Raw genomic sequence first — 26,477 nt, 5'->3', positions numbered from 1 at the left:
TCTAAAAATGGCACTAATCCTTATATAGTAGTGCACTATATAGGGAATAGGGAGCCATTTCCGACGCAGGGACAGAATCAAAGTGTTTAGGCCTGGACTCTTATCTACTGGTCGTTTGGAATGGAATGGAGGCCCGGCAATCTGAATAGACATCAAACGTGAGGGTTTTTTATTCAATGGAGATATCTTTATCTTTCTCCCTAAAATGTTAGCAAACTGAAGGTGCATTTTAAAAACTCGTTCTACTTTTCCACTTTCTAAACTACTCTCCTACCGGTAGGAGACTTCTCCTCATTGTGACTGCAAAAAGTCTAGAAAACAAATTAGTCTAGATGTTTCTGGAGGACGTACAGCTCCAAAAATGATTTTTCTCTGTCAGTCATCAGTGAAGAAAAGCTGGATGACATTCTCTTGAGAAAAAGTCGCGGTATCTTTTATAAAGAGAAACAAACAGACATACGGCAGTTCCCTCAGGTACATTTACTGCACAACCAGGCATGCATACCCCTCACTGTGTACACCCTACCCGTCCCAAACCCCAAATAACTGACCTCTTTTTAGGCTCCATGAACAGCGAGGGCATGTGGATGTCGGGGTCCAGGATCTTGTCGATCTGCATCTGGGCCTTGTGGTAGATGCGGTCCTGGTCCTTGGGGTCAGTGGTCAGACCGTTGTCCACCAGGTCGTCCATGGCAGGGAAGTCATAGTGACCCTTCCTCTTGGCCCGCAGACGGATCTTGTTCCGGTGGTGCTCGATCTCAGACTTGTGCCTCAACGCCACCTGGGTCTTAATAACAACAGGCAGACATGACTGCAGTGACTCACTTGGCCAGATGCATCTTTACTATACGCACGGCATACTTCATTTGACCTTGGTTTATACAGGTGAGTCTGACTGAGATGACATCTCTTTTGTCTGTACATTCGTAAGAGAAAAAGGTGCTATCTGGAAGCTTAAAGGGTTCTTCGGCTGTCCCCGTAGGACACGGGCGTCAAACTCATTCCAAGCAGGGCCATGTGTCTGCGGGTTTTCGCTCCTCCCTTCTACACTAGTTAGTAAGGAACTCCTCTCACCTGGTTGTCTAGGTCTTCATTGAAAGACCTAGACGGCCCTCCGTGGAATGTGTTTGACACCCCTGCCATTGGAGAACCCTTATAATAAGCCTTTTTGGTTCCAGGTAGCCCCCTTTTGGGTTCCATGACCCCTTTTTGGTTCCAAGTAGAACCCTTTTTGGTTCCAAGTAGAACCCTTTTTTGGTTCCTGGTAGAACCCTTTTTCTGGTTCCATGGAACCAAAAAAGGGTTCTACCTGGAACCAAAACCTAAAGGGTTCCCCTACGGGGACAGCCGAAGAACCCTTGTGGATGTCCAGACAGTGGAGAGACTAGAGAGGATCAGAGACACTCACATTAGAATCTACTGTTCATTACTGTAACCTGCATACATGTGTCTGAGGAAGGGTGTTAGTGGGTCCTAGAGGTTCAGCGTCTCACCTCCTTGTTGAAGATGTTGTGTGTTTCTTGCCCACTGCCATTGATACCGTTGACAGTGGCGCCGTGGCGCAGGGCTGGGAAGGCCATGGGCTGCATGGCGATCAGCTGGATCTTATTGGACAAGCGCCGGCTGTCGTCGGCTGAGCGGGACATGCGGTCCACATGCTCGAAGATGGAGGCCGACGACAGCTGCTCGGCATGGCCGTTCATGGGTGGAGGACCTGAGGGGGACCAGGGAGGAAGACTAAGGTCAACATCACAGCCATGCAAGTTTGTGATAGAACTTACAGGTGTCATGCAACTATTTTCACCACCAGGGGGCAGATCCTTTTAAATAGACTCACTGAACAGTGTACTTACTACACAGGCATGAAACTGCATTCAATCGGATTACTACTTTTAACATGATCACGATATGTTTTTATATGTATTCCAATGTAAGATAATGTTTTTGTTTTGTTTTGTTGGGAGCTACAACAAGAACAAGTTCATGACAAAGCTAACGTTAAAACTACTGTTGTTCAAGAACATTCATTGCTCCCCATCTCTGACGACACATCTGACTTCTGAATAGTGGTGATTGATGAGAAGCACGACACAAAGCAACCATGACACAACGGACGTCACGTCACGGTCGCACAGACAGCAGCTACAGGTCCCAAAAGCCTCATGTCTACTTCAACACCGAGAGAAGTTGAACTGACAGAAAGCAAAACTCTTACCAATTCTATTCTTCCCTGAGTGCCAAAACAGACAAGACAGAGAAAGTGAAGTCACAGGAAAACAACGGACAGAAAGATTCAAGTTAACTAGATGACAAGGTAATTCTGTTTAAAACATATCCATATAGGCTAAAGTCTCTCCCTACCATTTCTACAGGACTAAGTCAGCGGCAGACCCAGAGCATTTAGAGCAAATACTGGAGGAGTCGGACATCGCTCTGCACTACATCATCACTGGTGTGTATACACTACTCTGAGTGCTATGTCAGGTCTTTGACCATCCACAGCAGAGGGTCATCTAGAAGAAGAAATTCCAGTGCTGATAACGTCCTGTCTCCTGGCCTCAGCCAAGCTTATTTAGACTGTGGAGAGAAGCGAAGGAGCCTCTGTTTAGCATGTGTGTGTGTGCAAGTACTCTAGAGTGCTTTGAGGTCGTACTGCTGGAGCCATTCCTCTGTGGTGAGTCAGGTTCAGTCTGTGCCTGGCTGGCGTTGTCTCGGTCTCTGTCTGCACAGTGTACACACCCAGCAACCAGGCCAGAGTGGCACTACACAGGCCTTTCAACAGACTGTCAGACATACTACCTACCTCACTTTCACGCTAACTCAGTCTCTCCCCTTTCTCTTGCTCTCTGTCCCTCTCTGTCCCTCCTTCACTCCTGGTCTGTATCAGTTGCTTGTTTCTCTTCCTCCAAGTCTCTATTTCCCTTGTTTTCCCTCTCTCTCTCTGCTCCCCTGCCCCGCCTCCTCTTCTCTCTGTGTTGCCAAGGACACTTGCCATTTAAAACATTGATGGGGATCTTGCGGGCCTGCTTGCTGTCGTTTGGCATGGCGATAGCTCTCAGGTTCTCCTCGGCTGACTCCCTCTCACGATCACTGGACCCGGCACTCACCATGGAGTCCCCGTCCGATGGAGAGATCCTGTCCCCGGAAAGCCACACACAAACCTGTCATGCATGTACAAACACGCGAGCACGCACACACACAAACATGCTTACACATGTATACACAATTCCGAAGCTCTATATACTGTATAGAATGAAAACAACTGTGCTTTTAATAGTCGTTTTTAATTAATCAATTCCAGGGGGAAATACGTTTGTAATGACTTTTTCTCAAAAGAAAAAAGCTTTTTGTCATAATCTATCACTAGGATTATTCCCATTGACAGCATAATTAAGTTCCTATCCAACTTGGTAGAACAGCTTTCCAGAGTCAAGGACATGTCAATATCAATCCTCTCTTTCAATCATTACCGCTCTAATCCCCTACATTAGTGACAATGTGACAGCAAACTATCATACTCGTCACCGGATTCAGTGCTGACTGCCACTCCTGCATTCAAGCCTAAATGATCTGCTATTAGCTAAAGCAATTAGCGAGGAGAAATGATCTTTCAGTCAGAGCGACCATTCTCCCGTCTCACGAGAATAGACCATCACGCATTGACACCATTGATTTAGCTGTGACAGTTCGGCAGTGGAGAGGCCAGCGATAGGCTACTCCACAAACTGCTAACCCTGCTGTGCGGGTCATGGGACAGAAAATGAACTGAGCTGTCCACAGTAGGTCACAAACAGGAAGTATATGTCACTGCTTTTACATTTTCTACCAGGATTATGTATCATAATATTTCATTTGTAAAGAGCATTTCCCACGCTCAATGTGCATAAGGTAGAAACCAAAACACAAAGCTCAGCGACCATACATCAAAAAGTAGAAAAAACAATCCCAGCATATCAAACCTTACCAACATATCAAACCTTACCAATATATCAAACCTTACCAATATATCAAACCTTACCAACATATCAAACCTTACCAACATATCAAACTGTACCAACATATCAAACCTTACCAACATATCAAACCTTATCAATATATCAAACCGTACCAATATATCAAACCTTACCAACATATCAAACCGTACCAACATATCAAACTGTACCAATATATCAAACTGTACCAATATATCAAACCTTACCAACATATCAAACCGTACCAATATATCAAACTGTACCAATATATCAAACCTTACCAACATATCAAACTGTACCAACATATCAAACCTTACCAACATATCAAACCTTATCAATATATCAAACTGTACCAATATATCAAACCTTACCAACATATCAAACCGTACCAACATATCAAACTGTACCAATATATCAAACTGTACCAATATATCAAACCTTACCAACATATCAAACCGTACCAATATATCAAACTACCAATATATCAAACCTTACCAACATATCAAACCTTACCAATATATCAAACCTTACCAACATATCAAACTGTACCAACATATCAAACCTTACCAACATATCAAACCGTACCAACATATCAAACCTTACCAACATATCAAACCTTACCAACATATCAAACCTTACCAACATATCAAACCTTATCAATATATCAAACTGTACCAATATATCAAACCTTACCAACATATCAAACCGTACCAATATATCAAACCTTACCAACATATCAAACCTTACCAACATATCAAACTGTACCAACATATCAAACTGTACCAATATATCAAACTGTACCAATATATCAAACCTTACCAACATATCAAACCGTACCAACATATCAAACTGTACCAATATATCAAACTGTACCAACATATCAAACTGTACCAATATATCAAACTGTACCAATATATCAAACCTTACCAACATATCAAACCGTACCAACATATCAAACCTTACCAACATATCAAACTGTACCAATATATCAAACCTTACCAACATATCAAACCTTATCAATATATCAAACTGTACCAATATATCAAACCTTACCAACATATCAAACCGTACCAACATATCAAACTGTACCAATATATCAAACTGTACCAATATATCAAACCTTACCAACATATCAAACCGTACCAATATATCAAACTGTACCAATATATCAAACCTTACCAACATATCAAACCTTACCAATATATCAAACCTTACCAACATATCAAACTGTACCAACATATCAAACCTTACCAACATATCAAACCGTACCAACATATCAAACCTTACCAACATATCAAACCTTACCAACATATCAAACCTTACCAACATATCAAACCTTATCAATATATCAAACTGTACCAATATATCAAACCTTACCAACATATCAAACCGTACCAATATATCAAACCTTACCAACATATCAAACCTTACCAACATATCAAACTGTACCAATATATCAAACTGTACCAACATATCAAACTGTACCAATATATCAAACTGTACCAATATATCAAACCTTACCAACATATCAAACCGTACCAACATATCAAACTGTACCAATATATCAAACTGTACCAACATATCAAACTGTACCAATATATCAAACTGTACCAATATATCAAACCTTACCAACATATCAAACCGTACCAACATATCAAACTGTACCAATATATCAAACTGTACCAATATATCAAACCTTACCAACATATCAAACTGTACCAATATATCAAACTGTACCAATATATCAAACCTTACCAACATATCAAACCTTACCAACATATCAAACCGTACCAACATATCAAACTGTACCAATATATCAAACTGTACCAATATATCAAACTGTACCAATATATTAAACCGTACCAATATATCAAACCTTACCAACATATCAAACTGTACCAACATATCAAACCTTACCAACATATCAAACCGTACCAACATATCAAACCTTACCAACATATCAAACCTTACCAACATATCAAACCTTACCAACATATCAAACCTTATCAATATATCAAACTGTACCAATATATCAAACCTTACCAACATATCAAACCGTACCAATATATCAAACCTTACCAACATATCAAACCTTACCAACATATCAAACTGTACCAATATATCAAACTGTACCAACATATCAAACTGTACCAATATATCAAACTGTACCAATATATCAAACCTTACCAACATATCAAACCGTACCAACATATCAAACTGTACCAATATATCAAACTGTACCAACATATCAAACTGTACCAATATATCAAACTGTACCAATATATCAAACCTTACCAACATATCAAACCGTACCAACATATCAAACTGTACCAATATATCAAACTGTACCAATATATCAAACCTTACCAACATATCAAACTGTACCAATATATCAAACTGTACCAATATATCAAACCTTACCAACATATCAAACCTTACCAACATATCAAACCGTACCAACATATCAAACTGTACCAATATATCAAACTGTACCAATATATCAAACTGTACCAATATATTAAACCGTACCAATATATCAAACCGTACCAATATATCAAACTGTACCAATATATCAAACCTTACCAACATATCAAACCTTACCAATATATCAAACCTTACCAACATATCAAACCTTACCAACATATCAAACCTTACCAATATATCAAACCTTACCAACATATCAAACCTTACCAATATATCAAACCTTACCAACATATCAAACCTTACCAATATATCAAACCTTACCAACATATCAAACCTTACCAATATATCAAACCGTACCAATATATCAAACCGTACCAATATATCAAACCTTACCAACATATCAAACCTTACCAATATATCAAACCGTACCAACATATCAAACCGTACCAATATATCAAACCTTACCAACATATCAAACCGTACCAACATATCAAACTGTACCAATATATCAAACCTTACCAACATATCAAACCGTACCAATATATCAAACCTTACCAACATATCAAACCTTACCAACATATCAAACCTTACCAACATATCAAACCTTACCAACATATCAAACCTTACCAACATATCAAACCTTACCAACATATCAAACCTTACCAACATATCAAACCTTACCAACATATCAAACCTTACCAATATATCAAACCTTACCAACATATCAAACCTTACCAATATATCAAACCTTACCAACATATCAAACCGTACCAATATATCAAACCTTACCAACATATCAAACCTTACCAACATATCAAACCGTACCAATATATCAAACCTTACCAACATATCAAACCTTACCAACATATCAAATCTTACCAACATATCAAACCTTACCAATATATTAAACCTTACCAACATATCAAACCTTACCAACATATCAAACCTTACCAATATATCAAACCTTACCAACATATCAAACCTTACCAATATATCAAACCGTACCAACATATCAAACCTTACCAATATATCAAACCTTACCAATATATCAAACTAATGCAAAACTATAGACTATATGGCATTTCTATAGAAGGAAACCCCTTTAAAGAAAGACATCAAATGTCTAGTGTACTGTGTACTGCATTAATAATTGATTAAGATGGGCTGTTGTGAATGGAGCATCTTTCAAAACCTGTCTACTGGAATCTCCCTGCTGAGGTGAATGAGGCACAGCCACACACACACACACTGTACGGGGGGGGGGGGGGGGGGGGCTACTGACCTTCCTCGTCTGCGTGCGCTGCGGGATGCCTTGGTGGAGGAGACGGAGGTCCCCTTTGACTTAGGGGTGGGGACCTCACCGTTCTCCGATGCGGCTTCCTTGGCGCTGGGGTTGGGCAAGGGAGGGCCGGGAGCGCCAGCCTCCTGGATAACCATGATGTCATCCTTACTGTGCTGGCCCAGGTGCAGCTTGGCAAAGTCAAAGCCCTTCACACTGGGAGCCTGGAGCTGACAAGGAGGAGGATAGAGGACACAGAGAGGAGGAAGGGATGGAGGGATGGAGAGAGAAAGAGAGCGGAGGGAGACAGAGAGATAAATAGAGGGCGGAGGGAGAGAGGAGGGGGATAAAAGAGAGGAGAGAGGAACAGGAGCAGGAGGATATATAACAACAGGGAAAATGGAGAGATTGAGAGTGGGGGTGAGAGGGAGAATAAAAACAATCACAGTCATCGATTTGCCAGCTGCTTTCAGAATCGAGGGAAGGTGTCATCAGACAGATATATACGACCGCAGCGGGAGGGGGAGGGAGGACAGACAGACAGAAGTAGGCCAGGCAGGCTGCCTTTCCCCTCAGGAGAGAGAGAAGCGAGCGAGCGAAGCGACAGAGAGATGGAGGGGTAGTGAATTGTGAGTGACTGGGGCTGCCTGAGTGATGGGGAGAGCGCAGGGAGAGTCTGCCAGGCATGAATGAATTAAAAGCAGAGGGATAGTAAAGTGGGGTAAACACAGGACTGTCTGTCTGTCTGCTATCCTCAAGGGGGTTCGTGCACTGGAGTCTAAAGCCTCAGGGGCTGTCTCACAACACAGGAGTAGACAGAGAGACCTGAGCTGTGTCATGTTAGTGCAGTAAGTGGGTTTCTGGTGTTAAGAAATCAGTCACAGGGATTCCTTATTGAATGAAGAAGAGGAGACTGGTTGACACTGCCACCGTCCCACACTATAACCCTCGACAGCATACATTAAATCGACATATGGGAATTGATTCTTCTGGTGGATCACACCGCTTTCTCTAAAATGTACTGCTCTGATGGAGTGAAGCATGGATGGTTTCACGAGAGGCTTGCTCGATGGAGCTCAACATTTTTAAATGGCGTGTAAAATAACGGTACTTTTTGCGATTAAAGACACCATTCTAGCTAGCTGACCACCGATTTACATTGCAATTTTTGTAAGGTTTTGAGAGTTTTCAAAAAGGTTATATATATACACACACACACACACACACAGTTGAAGTCGGAAGTTTACATCATACCGTTCAGGAAGGAGAAAGCATTCTGTCTCCTAGAAATTAACGTACTTTGGTGCGAAAAGTGCAAATCAATCCCAGAACAACAGCAAAGGACATTGTGAAGATACTGGAGGAAACACGTACAAAAGTATCTATATCCACAGTCAAACTAGTCCTATATCAACATAACCTGAAAGGCCGCTCAGCAAGGAAGAAGCCACTGCTCCAAAACCGCCATAAAAAAGCCAGACTACGGTTTGCAACTGCACATGTGGACAAAGATTGTACTTTTTGGAGAAATGTCCTCTGGTCTGATGAAACAAAAATAGAACTATTTAGCCATAATGTCCATCATTATGTTTGGAGGAAAAAGGGGGAGGCTTGCAAGCCGAAGAACGGCGCCAGGTAACCTAGTGGTTAGAGCATTTGACTAGTAACCAAAAGGTTGCAAGATTGAATCCCCGAGCTGACAAGGTAAAAATCTGTCGTTCTGCCCCTGAACAAGGCAGTTAACCCAGTAGGCCGTCATTGAAAATAAGAACTTGTTGTTAACTGACTTGCCTAGTTAAATAAAGGTAAAATAAAAAATGTAAAAAGCCGAAGAACACCATCCCAGCAGTGAAGCACGGGGGTGGCAGCATCATGTTGTGGGGGTGCTTTGCTGCAGGAGGAACTGGTGCACTTCACAAAATAGATGGCATCATGAGGCAGGAAAATGATGTGGATATATTGAAGCAACATCTCAAGACATCAGTCAGTAAGTTAAAGCTTGGTCGCAAATGGGTCTTCCAAATGGACAATGACCCCAAGCATAATTCCAAAGTTGTGGCAAAATGGCTTAAGGACAACAAAGTCAAGGTATTGGAGTGGCCATCACAAAGCCCTGACCTCAATCCTATAGAAATGTTGTGGCCAGAACTGAAAAAGTGTGTGCGAGCAAGGAGGCCTACAAACCTGACTCGGTTACACCAGCTCTGTCAGAGCTGGGCCAAAATTCACCCAACTTATTGTGGGAAGCTTGTGGAAGGCTACCTGAAAAGTTTGACCCAAGTTAAACAATTTAAAGGCAATAATACCAAATACTAATTGAGTGTATGTAAACTTCTGACCCACTGGGAATGTGATGAAAGAAATAAAAGCTGAAATAAATCCTTCTCTCTGCTATTATCCTGACATTTCACATTCTTAAAATAAAGTGGTGATCCTAACTGACCTAAAACAGGGAATCTTTAACTGGGATTAAATGTCCGGGATTGTGAAAAACTGAGTTTAAATGTATTTGGCTAAGGTGTATGTAAACCTCCGAATTCAACTGCATATATATACATACACATTTTATGGTACACGCTGCATATTGTAAAATTTGAATGTGCAACAGACCACACATAATTTAATATACAACTTTTTTACCTAAATGATTCATACTAATTTATATTTTAGTATTAAACTGTTATCTACTTTCTCAAAACATAAGATTCATCTGTAAAACAAATAATGAGACATTATTTGGTTACAACACTGAAGAAGATGTGGGTGAAGAAACATTTTTAAGAGTCTACAGGATGCACAATGAAAAGTTGACAGGCACGTTTTTTTTCTTCTGGAAGGTTAGCCAACTATCTAGTAAACACTTCAGATACGAGGTTGGCGTTTCTTTTTTGAACACAATTAAATGGATATATCTTGTAATAGAACAAAATAGTAAGGTGGCCAATAACTGGGGACCGTATGCCAATAATACGCGCTGTATTTTTTTGCTAAACCTCTTGTCAAAAAGCTAATAGTATTAGTACTTCAACTGAAATGTCAAACATGCTAATTGCTAACAAGTTAGCGAACATTTTTGCGACACGAATCATCACAAAACATTGATGGCTTGATCAAAAGATAACCCTGCTACAGGTAATATATTTCTTAAACACTGTTGAATATGCATATAATACAGGGTGCTACGCTAAGCTTTTGTCTTTGAGAGGGAAAGCTCTCCAGTATGATAAACCGGGCATGCTAAGCAGTAAGCACCCATTGGTCTTACAGTCAGTCACCAACTGAATATCTAGGTAAAAACACCACCACCCCACACAGATCTAGACTATGCTACTGATTCTACCCACACACTATTCACTATGTCAGGAGAAAACAAAAGAGAGAAAGAAATATTGAAACCATGGCCTAGTCTAATGGGACCTACAGTACTTACTAAAGACTGATACTGTACATTATAGTATGGTATCCATCCAATATATGGCTTACTTGGATGAGACTGTAAAAACTAACATGATAAGCATCAAAAACATTGAAGCCAAGTATTCAAAAAATACTTTGTTTTATTATAATACGTAAACATGAGTCCTGGGCCAAACTAGCTACCATCTCTGTGTGTCTGACCAATCGCTCTCTAAGGCCTGGAAACAGGCCAACACGTCTAACAAGGAGAGGACTACTTTCTTTAAACAGTACATTGTACCTTCTGCTTTGCATTCTTCCCTTTCAACACTGTTTTCTCTTCCTCCTCCTCATCCTCCTCTTCCTCCTCATAGCTCTCACTTTTCTGCGTGGGCTTTGGTTTTGGCTTGGGAGGAGGAAGCTTTGGCCCCTGAGCAGATGGAGTGGATGGAGATCGATACATGTGATGAGTTGACAAGGTCTCTGGGTGTTCACTACCATGGGACTTCATTGCCCCTTTAGTACAGGGACAATATGCTACCATCCTCTGCTCACAACAACCAATGGATCCAAGTCCACTACACACTACACAACCCATTTTCTTCAGGGTCTTCTACAAACTACTTGCTTCTACTTTGTACCTTCCCCTTTTTCTCATCTTCATCCTCCTCCTCTTCTTCTTCCTCTTCCTCCTCTTCTTCTTCCTCCTCCTCTTCCTCCTCACTCTCGCTAATGGTTATTTGCCTCTTGATTGAAAGAGGAGACCTTGATTCCCTGAACGATGATTCCCTGAATGGTGATTCCCTTAACGGTGATTCCCTGAATGGTGATTGAGTCGACTGAACAGAAACAGGAAAGAGAAATAGAAGTGGAAAGAGGGGATGTGTTATGTGATGATGGATGATAGAAGTGTTGGGCAGAGGTAGGGGAACGATAGATGTGTCTGATCATCAGTGTACGGCTGCCTAGCCCCACTCAAGCAGCCCTGGAGCCAAATGGCCCAGTTGGACAGAGAGGTTGGAGGAAGAGAAGGCAGACAGACTGATCTATCAGAGAGACAGGATGAACCCTAATAACTACACAGACAGATCAGACAGACAGATCCATCAGAGAGACAGGATAACCCCTAATAACTACACAGACAGACCAGACAGACTGATCCATCAGAGAGACAGGATAACCCCTAATAACTACACAGACAGACCAGACAGACTGATCCATCAGAGAGACAGGATAACCCCTAATAACTACACAGACAGACCAGACAGACTGATCCATCAGAGAGACAGGATAACCCCTAATAACTACACATTCAGACCAGACAGACTGATCCATCAGAGAGACAGGATAACCCCTAATAACTACACAGACAGACCAGACAGACTGATCCATCAGAGAGACAGGATAACCCCTAATAACTACACAGACATACCAGACAGACTGATCCATCAGAGAGACAGGATAACCCCTAATAACTACACAGACAAACCAGACAGACTGATAATAGCAGAGCCTAACAGTATACAAGAGACAGCCGCCTACATATCTCTGTGTGTGTGTGTGTGTGTGTGTGTGTGTGTGTGTGTGTGTGTGTGTGTGTGTGTGTGTGTGTGTGTGTGTGTGTGTGTGTGTGTGTGTGTGTGTGTGTGTGTGTGTGTGTGTGTGTGTGTGTGTGTGTGAGAATAGAGATTAGACAGCCCCCAGCAGCAGTAGGCAGAGCAGATCCTAACTGTCTGGATAGCAATGAGTGTGTATTATGCAGGGTGTCTGTGTGAGCGCGTGCATGCGTATATGTGAGTGTGAGCATGTGTGTGAGTGTGTTGCTGTCAGCCAGGGGGATCTTGCAGAGCTGTGTGGAGCTGCAGTACAGCGGGGGCAGCCATGGGCAAGAACACAGCCACTGTGCCTTACAGCAGTGAGAGCCAATTACTGTCGGGCTGCCTGCCACATAGGGAGCTTGTGATCCTCTCTAATGCATGGGATGCTGCCACATAGGGAGCCTGTGATCCTTTCCATGAATACACTGGATCACTGGACAGCAGGGGAGATAGATAGGCTAAACTGTATGGGAATATAGAGTAGTAGTACTATCAGCACAGGGGCAAAACTCCCACTTCAGTCACATTTTCACTTAGTCTCAAATTGACACCAAAAAAATTCTACTTAAGTTGTAGGATTCGCCCCAGAGACCCAGCCTGAGACTACCACAACCACCCTATATGGCGAGAACTACAGCCCTCCAATCATAACAAGGAAGTAGTGTGTCATACAGACATGGAGAAACAGAAGTGGTTTAGAGGAGTGCACTGCCAGGGAGATATAGAGCTCTAGATATCGTGATGGTTTTTAGAGAGGCGATAACCGTATAACACAAACAGTGGAGAGACAGAGGAGTCGACTGGCTGATAACACATCTCTCTCCATGCCGTGTGTGAAGGTAGAGGAGGAAAAATAGCTGTCAGTGTCAGAGATAACTAACAGTACAATGTACTATTTCAGAGACTGAAACAGTAACCCTACAACCCATAGCCTGTGTAGAGTAGGGCCATTTAAGACCGTGGCTATGGACAAAGAGACAGGCAACATAAACATGTAAGACCCAACACACCCAGACATGACAGCAGGTTAAAAGAGGTGAATAAACTCTAGGATCATGCTCCTTGGCACATCGTCCCTCCTCCTCCCCTCCTCCTCCTCCTCCCTCACCTTCAGTCTCTTTATTTCTATCAGGTTTTTGATCACCTTCTGTCTCTGCTGGACAGTGGTCACGGCGTCGGGCTGGAAGTCCAGCTTGTCGGTGCGACACAGCTTCCAGTACAGGATGGAGATGATGACGACGGCCACGCCTAGCGGCACCACCACGCCGACGATGATCCACACGCTGGTGTTCTCCGTGTCCGCGGGAGGGTAGCCCGCCACCTTCTCCACAGCTACAGGGCCATAGAGACATACTTAACACGTAACATGATATAGAACATTATAGAGTGTGTGTATATCATGTATGTGAAATTACATGCATGTGTCTGCCTGCGTGTGTGTGTGTGTGTGTGTGTGTGTGTGTGTGTGTGTGTGTGTGTGTGTGTGTGTGTGTGTGTGCACGCATCTGTCTGTGTTTATATATCCTCATCAGACATCCAGACTAGCACACCAAGTTCATTTCTAAACAGCTAGAGTAGATGCACTGCATGGTACACACTGTGTTCCACGCACAACATCTTTAGGCTGTCGGTTCTTCTGCTGGAACCAGGGGACTTCATTAGGCTTAATTAAGGCTTGTCGTACCCCTTGGGAGAACCCTCGCCTGCCGTAAGAGCAGTCTTACAGCAGGGACAGAAGTCCCCTGAGGTGCTCTGACACGGTGCTCTGACACGGTGCTCTGACCGTGTGTTAGGCTTTCATCCCGAACATGGGTATATAATGAGGTTGATAGGCATTTGACACAGTCTATAGGATAAAGTCATTAGTTGAAACACTGCTATAAATACACGTGAACATATACTGAGAAAGCAATTCATCAGTATTCTTTTTTAATCCTTTTTTATTGTGCAGATTCACTGTACTATGATCAGGAGCTCCAGACGCTTAATGAACACATTCTGTGCCAATGAATGCACTGATGCATGGATATGTGCATGGACAAAGATAGATAGATTAGATAGATAGATTAGATAGATAGATAGTTAAGATAGATAAAATAGATAGATTAGATAGATAGGATAGAGAAAATAGATAAAATAGATAGATTAGATAGATAGATTAGATAGATATATTAGATAGATATATTAGATAGATAGGATAGATAAAATAGATAGATTAGATAGATAGATAGATAGATAGATAGATAGATAGATAGATAGATAGATAGATAGATAGATTAGATAGATAGGATAGAGAAAATAGATAAGATGGATAGATTAGATATATAGGATAGATAAAATAGATAGGATAGATAAAATAGATAAAATAGATTAGATAGATAGGATAGATAAAATAGATAGATAGATTAGATAGATATATAGATAAAATAGATAGATCGATTAGATAGATAGATAAAATAGATTAGATAGATTAGATAAAATAGATTAGATTAGATATATTAGATTAGATAGATTAGATAAATTAGATTAGATAGATATATTAGATCGATTAGATAGATAAAATAGATTAGATAGATTAGATAGATAAAATAGATAAGATAAAATAGATTAGATAGATTAGATAGATAAAATAGATATATTAGATAGATTAGATAGATAGGATAGATAAAATAGATAAGATGGATAGATTAGATAGATAAAATAGATATATTAGATAGATTAGATAGATAGGATAGATAAAATAGATAAAATAGATAGATAGGATAGATAAAATAGATAAGATGGATAGATTAGATAAAATAGATTAGATAGATTAGATAGATAAAATAGATAAAATAGATTAGATAGATTAGATAGATAAAATAGATTAGATAGATAGATAGATTAGATAGATAAAATAGATAAAATAGATTAGATAGATTAGATAGATAAAATAGATTAGATAGATAGATAGATTAGATAGATAAAATAGATAAGATAGATTAGATATATAAAATAGATTAGATAGATAAAATAGATATATAGATAAGATAGATAGATAGATTAGATAGATAAAATAGATAGATAGGATAGATAAAATAGATAAAATAGATTAGATATATAAAATAGATAGATTAGATAGATAAAATAGATAGATAGGATAGATAAAATAGATAAAATAGATAAAATAGATTAGATATATAAAATAGATAGATTAGATAGATAGATTAGATAGGATATATCAAATAGATTAGATAGGTAAAATAGATAGATAAAATAGATTAGATTAGATATATTAGACAGATAGATTAGATATATTAGATTAGATATATTAGATTAGATATATTAGATTAGATATATTAGACAGATAGATTAGATATATTAGATTAGATATATTAGACAGATAGATTAGATATATTAGATCAGATATATTAGATTAGATATATTAGATAGATATATTCGATATATTAGACAGATAGATTAGACAGATTAGATTAGATAGATCTTCTATAGTCAAGAACATAGGAGTTGGCAAGACAGCATAAAGCGATCTGGGACCAGGCTATGGCAGACTGGAACTCACGTGTAGCCAGGATGCTCTCCACTCTGTATCCCAGTATGATGGCTGCCCTCTGCACGTCAAGGCGGTTCAGCATGTTGGCTGTAGTGATTGCAGGCTGCCGCTCCCCGCTGGGACCCTCCACAAAGTACACCATCTCCAGGGGGTGTTCCGCTCCCACCAGCCTGGTCGTACTCACAATCTGAAGGGAGGAAGATGTGTGGTTTTTGAATGACTAACCCCATACATATAACATCTGTATGGTCCCTCAGTCAAGTATTGAATTTTAAAGACGGATTCAAATAACAAAGATCAGTGAGCTTTTTGAAAGCCTCATAAAAAAAGGGCAGTGATTGGTAGATGGGTTACAATAACAAATCAGACAATGAATAAATCTTTAAGCATGGTCAAGTTATTCATTATGCTGTGGATTATGTATTAAACCATCCAGAGACATCAACGATACAGTCGTCCTTGAACTGAGCTGCAGGACAGGAATGAGACTGCTCAGGGATGTTACCATGAGGCCATCGGTGATTTTAAAACAGCTACAGAGTTCAATGGCTGTGATGGGAGAAAACTGGGGACGGTGTAGTGACTCCGCAATAATGAAAAGAAGAACACAAATACAGAATGAAAATAATCCACAACATGCATCTTGTATGCAACAAGGTACTAAAGTAATACTGCAATAAAAACACAGCAAAGGAATACACTTTTTTGCCTGAAAGCAAAGCCTTGTGTTTGGCTGACCTTTTTTTCAGAAGAATAATGGGCAAATATGACACAATCCAGGAGTGCACAGCTCCTATAGACTTACCCAAGAAGACTCACAGCTGTAACCGATGCCAAATGTCTTTCTAAAATGTATTGACTCAGGGAGCTAAATACTCTTTCTAAACTACTATATTTACACTTTTCTTCCTCTTCGACATTATAGAGTATTTTTTGTAAATTGTCGACCAAAAAAGTACAATTAAATACATTTTAATCCCACTTAGTAACACAATAAATTGTAACGCTCTGCAGCGACAATGCCTGGTACTAGCTTCCAGTGGTTTAAATGTGAAATAGGTGGTTTCTATTCTGCCTCTACTTTTCTTTCCCCATTACCCAATAATAACATAGCAATACTCTGTAGAAGGGTATTGGTGCATGTGGTTGCAAACAGAGTGGACTAGTACAGTGTTAGTCACATCAACTGGTAAAAGCGTCCTCCCTACTAATTCAGTCGATATTATTCCTTGTGGTGAGCTCTCTATGAATCAGAACAGTGAGACTCATTATCAAGGCCTTGTAGTCTTTTCTACCCAGAGCACCACTGCTTTACTAATCAAGCTCTGCCTTTTGTGGAGCTCCACAGCACCTGCTCTCCTCTCTCCTCTCTCTTAACAACATTCAGGGGACAGGATAGGCCAGAGTATCCATGGAAACTCCACCTACAGTATTCATCACAGCGCCAGCCACTCAAAGACCAACCACCAAGTCAAATTGTCTTTCTTTCAAGACCCGTTACTCGACTGCTGTGTGCACCAGTCGCTAATAGCAGATCAATTATTAATTCTCTCTCTGCCTGGCAGCTGGAGTTATTATAAACCCAGGAGGTGTGTGTGTGTGTGTGTGTGTGTGTGTGTGTGTGTGTGTGTGTGTGTGTGTGTGTGTGTGTGTGTGTGTGTGTGTGTGTGTGTGTGTGTGTGTGTGTGTGTGTGTGTGTGTTTTGGAAGGGCGTGGTTCAGGTGGGGCCACACACTGTTCATCATTCCACTCTAATAAACTTGGGGACTGGATGTGGATTAGAGGCTGGCTGAGGTTGTTTTTCTGTGTCAGATCACACACGACCCAGACTTACTCTCTTCAGTAACACAGTACCTAGGGCAGCCTAGACTAGGGGCTATTACCACAGGGGGAAAGCTGTAAAAGCTGAAAGCTGTGAAAAAAAGGTGTTACCTAGAACCTAAAAGGGTTCTTCGGCTATCCCCATAGGAGAATCCTTTTGGGTTCCAGGTAGAACCCTTTTGGATTCCATGTAGAACCCTTTCCACAGGGGGTTCTAACTGGAACCAAAAACGGTTCTCCTATGGGGACAGCTGAAGAACCCTTTTTTCTAAGAGTGTAGTACACACTCAGTCACCCTTACCTCAGATAAACTGTACACACACATCTACCTGTGTATAGTATAGTGCAGGGGTATTCAAAACTTACCCTATGAGGTCCGGAGTACTACTGGTTATCTGTTCTACCTGATAATGAATTGCACTTACCTGGTGTCCCAGGTGTAAATCAGTCCCTGGTTAGAGGGAACATTGAAAAAAACAGTGGAACTGGCTTCAAGGTCCAAATTAGAATTTGATGGGTATAGTCGCTCCGATGCGGTTACCTGAACACTGTGGTTAGCCACGCTGGTGGCCCTCTTGGTGCGCCTGGCCGCCCCCAGCACTTCTCCTAGCAGCAGGGCAACACGACGTTCCATCTTGGCCTGGAAGATCCGCTCGTCCACCCCCTGATCCAGCACACCCAGCAACACTGGTCAAGGACAGGAAACAGAGAGTTATGATATCACTCACAGGACAGGAAATACAGAACCAACACACAGCCTATCACACAGCCAGAACATAGGCCCTGCATGTGTATATCTTTCAATCCATCCTCTTGCTGCAGTTGAGATTTAGATTGGATGGAATACTTAAAGGAGCGTTTCCCAAAGTCAGTCCTGGGTTTTTGCCCTAGCACTACACAGCAGATTCAAATAATGAACAAATAATTCCAACAACCAAAACATGCACCCCTTGAGGTCCCCGGGACCGAGTTTGGGAAACGCTGACCTAATGTCAGAGGTGTTGGCAAAGGGGAAGCTTACCTGTTCTAACCCAAGACGAGCGAAGCAACTGGGTGGTGTTCAACTCCGGGTAGTGGAAAGCTATTGTGAAAGAACAGAGGGAAACCAGACAAGTACAGACAACCTGAAAATACTTTCTATTGAGGTTAAAATAGGTGTATAGAAGGTGAAGCAGATTGACTAATAGAATACATTTGATTAGAATACATTTATTTTCCCCCAAGTGAACTTCCCAGGAGTGGCGTTTGGCATAAAATCCCAATCCATTAGACTATGATAATAGACTCACGCTCGGCGATCTGCAGCACGGGGAAGCCCAGGTAGTAGCTGAATTCCACCATGTTGAGCAGCCTCAGGTGGTTGCTGACCTCTGACCCCTTCAGGTAGCCGATGGCCCCACGCACCGCAAAAGTCACATCCACCGGCTCCCTCTGCTGACTACTTGGCTGGTTCATGGTGATGTTCACAATCTAGGAAAATATGACATATCCACACGTCTTTGAGCTAGGGATGGATATCAAAAGTTCAGTAAATGGTAAAAAGAGACTCTGCACAACAAACCTTGTCACCAATAAATCATGTGAGCATACACTGCAGTGTGATGTTCGCAATTTGCCACACATAACCCACTGGGCAAAGATGTAAATTTAACATTGGTTTAAAGAGTTTTGAAACATTTTTTGGGACAAAAAACAGACGTTTTAGGCTTAGTTATAGTGAAACACATCAATTCTGGTCTTCATTTTGATAGTTCGTTGCAAAAGTGATATATGTTGGTCTTTTAGTAATAAATCGAGCTATTTTTGCCCCTAGCGGTTCAACTCTACCATTTCAATTGTGATGTAGAGGCACCTTGAAAAAGTGCATCATCTTAAGGGAGGGTACTTCTAAATGTGCTGGGAGGTACAGTACCACATCAAGGCTTACTATAAAAGCAGGTGACAGCGTGCCTTATTTGGCATTGGTCTTGGTAAGGGGAGAGTGACAATATATATTGCATGATGCTTCCTTGACTAGACTACTGACGTTACACAAAATGCAAGGTTTTTGCTTATGGTTTCAAACACATCTACAGTGCATTCGGAAAGTATTCAGACCCCTTGACTTTTCCCACATTTTGTTACATAACAGCCTTTTTTTATCTCATCAATCTACACACAATACCCCATAATGACAAAGCGAAAACAGGTTTTTCGAAATGTTTGCTAATTTATTAAAAATAGAAAACAGAAATACCTTATTTACATACAGTCAGGTTCATAAGTATTTGGACAGTGACACAATTTGCATAATTTTGTCTCTGTACTCCACAATGGATTTGAAAGGAATCAAGATGTGCTTTAAGTGCAGACTTTCATCTTTAATTTAAGGGTTTTGTCAAAATGATTGTATGAACCGTGTAGGAATTACAACCATTTTTATACACAGCCCCCCAATTTTAGGGGCTCAATAGTAATTGGACAAACTAATATAATCATAAATTAAAGGACCAAAAGTAATTGGACAATTGGCTGCACAGCTGTTCCATGGTCAGGTTTGTGTTATTCCCTCATTAGTTAATTTACAAGTAAGCCGATAAAAGGTCAAGAGTTGATTTCAAGTGTGACATTTGCATTTGGAATCTGTTGCTGTTAACCCTCAATATGAAGTCTGTCACTGCCAGTGAAGCAAGCCATCAATAGGCTGACAAATTAAAACAAACCCATCAGAGAGATAGCAAAAACATTAGGTGTGACCAAATCTACGATTTCATACATTCTTAAAAATAAAGAACTCACTGGTGAGCTTAGGAACACCAAACGGCCCAGAAGACCACAGAAAACAACAGTGGTGGATGGCAGAAGAATTCTTTCCCTGGTGAAGAAAACCCCTTCACAACAGTTGTCCAGATCAAGAACACCCTCCAGGAGGTAGGCGTATCTGTGTCAAAGTCAACAATCAAGAGAAGACTTCACCAGAGTAAATACTGTCGGTTTACCACAAGATGTAAACCATTGGTAAGCCTCAAAAACAGGAAGACCAGATTAGAGTTTGCCAAACAACATCTAAAAAAGCCTGTACAGTTCTGGAACAACATCCTATGGACAGATGAGACAAAGATCAACTAGTACCAGAATGATGTGAAGAGTATGGAGAAGAACTGATCCGAAGCATACCACCTCATCTGTGAAGCATGGTGGAGGTAGAGTTATGGCGTGGGCATGTATGGCTGCCAATGGATCTGATTCCCTGGTATATATTGACGATGTGACTGCTGACAAAAGCAGCATGATGAATTTTGAAGTGTTTAGGGTTATATTATCTGCTAAAATTGAGCCAAATGCTTCAAAACTCATTGGACGGCGCTTCACAGTGCAGATGGACAATGACCCGACGCATACTGCGAAAGCAACCCAATACTTTTTTAAGGCAAAGAAGTGGAATGTTCTGCAATGGCCAAGTCAATCATCTGACCTGAATCCAATTGAGCATGCATTTCACTTGCTGAAGGCAAAACTGAAAGCAAAACGCCACAAGAACAAGTAGGAACTGAAGACAGCTGCAGTAAAGGCCTGGCATCTTTTACCAGATCTAATGTGTTATATTCTCCAACATTAATTTCACATTTCCACAAACTTCAAAGTGTTTCCATTCAAATGGCATCAATAATATGCATATCCTTGCTTCAGGTCCTGAGCTACAGGCAGTTATATTTGGGTATGTCATTTTAGGTGAAAATGTAAAAAAAATGGTCCGATCCTTAAGAGGTTTTAAAAAGGGGGGGGGGGGACCACATATAAAAAGTGCTGTAATTCCTACAGTTCACCGTTCACTCGATTTGGAAGTAAATACGCTCAAATTAAAGCTGAAAGTCTACACTTTATTGAATTAATTTAACTCCAATATGCTGTGGTGGACAGCTAAAATAAGAATAACTTGGTCAATGTCCAAATAATTATGGAACTGACAAAGTATTCAGAGCCTTTGCTATGAGACTGAAATTGGAGACTTGGAGTCCACCTGTGGTAAATTAAATTGATTGGACATGATTTGGAAAGGCACACACCTGTCTATATAAGGTCCCACAGTTGACAGTGCATGTCAGAGCAAAAACCAAGTCATGAGGTTGAAGGAATTGTCCGTAGAGCTCTGAGACAGGATTGTGTCGAGGAACAGATCTGGGGAAGGGTAGCAAAATATTTCTACAGCATTGAAGGTCCCCAAGAACACAGTGGCCTCCATCATTCTTAAATGGAAGAAGTTTGGAACCACCAAGACTCTTCCTAGAACTGGCCGCCCGGCCAAACTGAACAATCGGGGAAGAAGGGCCTTGGTCAGGGAGGTGACCAAGAACCCGATGGTCACTCTGACAGAGCTCCAGAGTTCCTCTGTGGAGATGGGATAACCTTCCAGAAGGACAACCATCCTTGCAGCACTCCACCAATCAGGCCTTTATGGTAGACTGGTCTGACGGAAGCCACTCCTAAGTAAAAGGCACATGACAGCCCTCTTGGAGTTTGCCATAAGGCACCTAAAGGACTCTATATATGGGCAATTCCCCCCACCCACAACTTCTCACCTGAATGCATTTGAAGAGGTTGGGCAAAGGCTGAAATTGGGGTTGAGAGTTACAACGTCGATTCAACCAGTGTGAATATACAGAAGAAGAGCTTGGGTCAGACTGATCTCATTTCATTTGCAGAATTGAAATAGAAAGGGAATTGAAAATTAAATGACCAGGCATAATTAAAATGGTATTCTCCAGATTTGAATTTATTATCCAGTCTAATCCGTTAATTTACTGAGTATGAAACCTACAGTTGAAGTCGGAAGTTTACATACACTTAGGTTAGAGTCATTAAAACTCGTTTTTCAACCACTCCACAAATTTCTTTGAAACAAACTTTTCCAACAATTGTTTACAGACAGATTATTTCACTTATAATTCACTGTATCACAATTCCAGTAGGTCAGAAGTTTACATACACTAAGTTGACTGTGCCTTTAAACAGCTTGGAAAATTCCCGAAAATTATGTCATGGCTTTAGAAGCTTCTGATAGGCTAATTGACATAATTTGAGTCAATTGGAGCTGTACCTATGGATGTATTTCAAGGCCTACCTTCAAACTCAGTCCCTCTTTGCTTGACATCATGGGAAAATCAAAAGAAATCAGCCAAGACCTCAGAAAAAAAATTGTAGACCTGCACAAGTCTGGTTCATCCTTGGGAGCAATTTCCAAACGCCTGAAGGTACCACGTTCATCTGTACAAACAATAGTACGCAAGTATAAACAGCATGGGACCACGCAGCCGTCATACCGCTCAGGAAGGAGATGCGTTCTGTCTCCTAGAGATGAACGTACTTTGGTGAGAAAAGTGCAAATCAATCCCAGAACAACAGCAAAGGACCTTGTGAAGATGCTGGAGGAAACAGGTACAAAAGTATCTATATCCACAGTAAAACAAATCCTATATCGACATAACCTGAAAGGCTACTCAGCAAGGAAGAAGCCACTGCTATAAAACAGCCATAAAAAAGCCAGACTACGGTTTGCAACTGCACATGGGGACAAAGATTGTACTTTTTGGAGAAATGTCCTCTGGTCTGATGAAACAAAAATAGAACTGTTTGGCCATAATGACCAATGATATGTTTGGAGGAAAAAGGGGGACGCTTGCAAGCCGAAGAACACCATCCCAACCGTGAAACACGGGGGTGGCAGCATCATGTTGTGGGGGTGCTTTGCTGCAGGAGGGACTGGTGCACTTCACAAAATAGATGGCATCATGAGGGGGGGGGAGAAATTATGTGGATATATTGAAGCAACATCTCAAGACATCAGTCAGAAAGTTAAAGCTTAGTCACAAATGGGTCTTCCAAATGAACAATGACCACAAGCATACTTCCAAAGTTGTGGAAAATGGCTTAAGGACAACAAAGTCAATGTATTGGAGTAGCCATCACAAAGCCCTGACCTCAATCCTATAGAAAATGTGTGGGCAGAACTGAAAAAGTGTGTGCAAGCAAGGAGGCCTACAAACCTGACTCAGTTACACCAGCTCTGTCAGGAGGAATGGGCCAAATTTCACCCAACTTATTGTGGGAAGCTTGTGGAAGGCTACCTGAAAGGTTTGACCCAAGTTAAGCAATTTAAAGGCATTGCTACCAAATACTAATCGAGTGTATGTAGACTTCTGACCCACTGGGAATGTGATGAAAGAAAAAAAAGCTGAAATAAATCATTCTCTCTACTATTATTCTGACATTTCACATTCTTAAAATAAAGTGGTGATCCTAACTGATCTAAGACATGGAATTTTTACTAGGATTAAATGACAGTAATTGTGAAAAACTGAGTTTAAATGTATTTGCTAAGGTGTATGTAAACTTCCGACTTCAACTGTATGTGTCTGAAAACTTTCCATACCCTTATGGTTTGCTACATTCAAGAACGGCAAACTCGAACAGCGAAATAAGCACTTTCTCAAGCATCTGAATACTTTAATAGTGGACAACCTTTATTGAATCAAACTTGATTCAATAAACCAAAGCTGGTCAATTTGGTCTTGAATGAGTGACCACTGATCTAAAGACTTGTGTGCTGGAGACTGAGACCAACACTTAGGTTGTATTATTGTAGCACACACAGTCACGCAACCATACATTTCAACCATTACTCCCTATTGCTTCACAAGCTTTAACAATTGTAATATAAAAGTCAAGCAGCTCCTGCCTCTCTTTCTCTCTCCAATCCGAAGCAAACCCTGCAGCTGCAATCAGCGTACTTGTCACGCCCTGACCTTAGAGAGCCTTTTTTTATTCTCTATTTGGTTAGGTCAGGGTGTGACTTGGGTGGGCAAATCTATGTTTCTATTTCTTTGTTGACCTAGTATGGTTCCCAATTAGAGGCAGCTGTTTATCGTTGTCTCTGATTGGGTATCATACTTAGGCAGCCCTTTTTTCCACCTTAGGGTGTGGGATCTTGTTTTTGCATAGTTGCTGTCTAGCCCTGCAGAACTTTACGTTCGGTTTTGTATTTTGTTGGAGTTCAGTATTAAAAATCATGAACACTTTCCACGCTGCGCTTTGGTCTCATTCATCTAACGACGGACGTAACAGTACTGCTGGTGCAACAATCGTTAGAGGCAGTCCCAGTCTATGTTCGAAGTCAGCAAACAAGCACCGCCAATTAAGATTGCAGTCTAGGCCAGGGGTATTCAACTCTTACCCTACATGGTACAGAGCCTGCTGCTTTTCTGTTATACCTGATAATGAATTGCACCCAGGTCTAAATCAGTCCTTGATTAGAGGAGAAAAATTAAAACAAGCAGTGGAACTGGCTTCAGGGTCCAGAGTTGAGTTTGAAGGGCCTAGGTACTGCATTTGCACACAGTAACCCAATTAGTTTCTAACTTTCTAATTTCTTGGCCTCAGCAAACTGGCTCTCTTGGAAAATCTGAGCTTTTCTCGCTTTTCCTTTCCACTTCCAGACTTATTCCAGCAGACGCTGCTCTTACCGAGCTCTAGCAGTAAGGGCATAGCTAAAGTACACGGCCAGTGGTCTTTAGAAATAACAAATGTGTGAGCTAAGGGTTCCTGACAGAAATGGGTTGCGATTAGGGGTGATTCCAGACAATCAGTGCTAAGGCGTTGGACTCTATGGTTGAAAAGCTTGGAAGGAGTAAGTGACTGCTAATGATAACAGAGCATTAGAAGAAGCTCTACTCTGTTCTAGTTGACTGGGGTGCTACACTGTATTCAGTCAGTCTCCACTTACATCCACAGTGAAGTTTGTGGACTCCTGCGAGCGCCGGCGCACTTCGGCATACGCCATGGTCAGGCCTTTCTCAATGCGCTCGCTGAAGTTGCAGACGCGCACGTCAATGTGCCTGGGCACAAACTGCAGCACTGGATGGGAAACAGAAGAGAAGAGTTACGTCTACATTCAGACACACACTAACAACATAGTACATACTGGGAATGCACTATTCAAATCTCCATTTCAAAAGGAGCTTGTATAGTTCGATACCAAACAGTGCTCTTACCTGAGTGGACCTGGTACTGGTGGTCTGGTACCTTCCAGTAGTGTGAGATGGACAGGAAGCGTCGGCCTGACTGGCGCAGGGCGTTGATAACTGATATGGCCGTGTACACCACAGGACCCGACACTGCCCGGAACACAAAGGCTGGAGGATTCTTAGCAACCTTTACCAAGACACAGAAGAAAAAGAATTATCATTTCTCTTCCTAGCAAGAGTTATTTTAATGTTTAGATGTATTCTTTCAATTCAACTCGGTCTTTCTTTTTGTCTTACTTTCAACTTCTACCATCCTCCAAGTGCAGCTGAATATCTCTTATTCAGTTCTGGCACCATGAACTATGAGGTAGTGTATGTGTATGCACACTACCTTCTCCTTTTGCGCTGTACAGCATTTAAACCGTTAAAAGGTAG

General features: G+C 41.1%; 1 protein-coding gene across 4 annotated transcripts in view; it reads right to left on the bottom strand.

Annotated features, from left to right (window-relative positions):
* The window catches only part of LOC139540203 (UPF0606 protein KIAA1549-like), an 87,708-nt gene that overhangs the window by 13,293 nt on the left and 47,938 nt on the right, over positions 1 to 26,477 (bottom strand). For 3 of the 4 annotated variants that reach the window (XM_071343820.1, XM_071343819.1, XM_071343822.1), the window contains exons 5-15: positions 26,070 to 26,229; positions 25,802 to 25,932; positions 19,332 to 19,512; positions 19,064 to 19,123; positions 18,584 to 18,729; positions 16,231 to 16,408; positions 13,813 to 14,000; positions 7,678 to 7,904; positions 2,993 to 3,135; positions 1,494 to 1,714; positions 552 to 787 (exon numbers count right to left, since the gene is read on the bottom strand). In XM_071343820.1, coding sequence (XP_071199921.1) covers positions 552 to 787; positions 1,494 to 1,714; positions 2,993 to 3,135; positions 7,678 to 7,904; positions 13,813 to 14,000; positions 16,231 to 16,408; positions 18,584 to 18,729; positions 19,064 to 19,123; positions 19,332 to 19,512; positions 25,802 to 25,932; positions 26,070 to 26,229 — 1,871 coding nt within the window. The remainder of the gene's footprint in view (positions 1 to 551; positions 788 to 1,493; positions 1,715 to 2,992; positions 3,136 to 7,677; positions 7,905 to 13,812; positions 14,001 to 16,230; positions 16,409 to 18,583; positions 18,730 to 19,063; positions 19,124 to 19,331; positions 19,513 to 25,801; positions 25,933 to 26,069; positions 26,230 to 26,477) is intronic. The other variant, XM_071343821.1, reaches the window with a different exon arrangement.

Source organism: Salvelinus alpinus, chromosome 15, assembly GCF_045679555.1.
Source record: "Salvelinus alpinus chromosome 15, SLU_Salpinus.1, whole genome shotgun sequence".
Taxonomy (NCBI): domain Eukaryota; kingdom Metazoa; phylum Chordata; class Actinopteri; order Salmoniformes; family Salmonidae; genus Salvelinus; species Salvelinus alpinus.
This window is presented reverse-complemented; position numbering and strand designations above follow the sequence as displayed.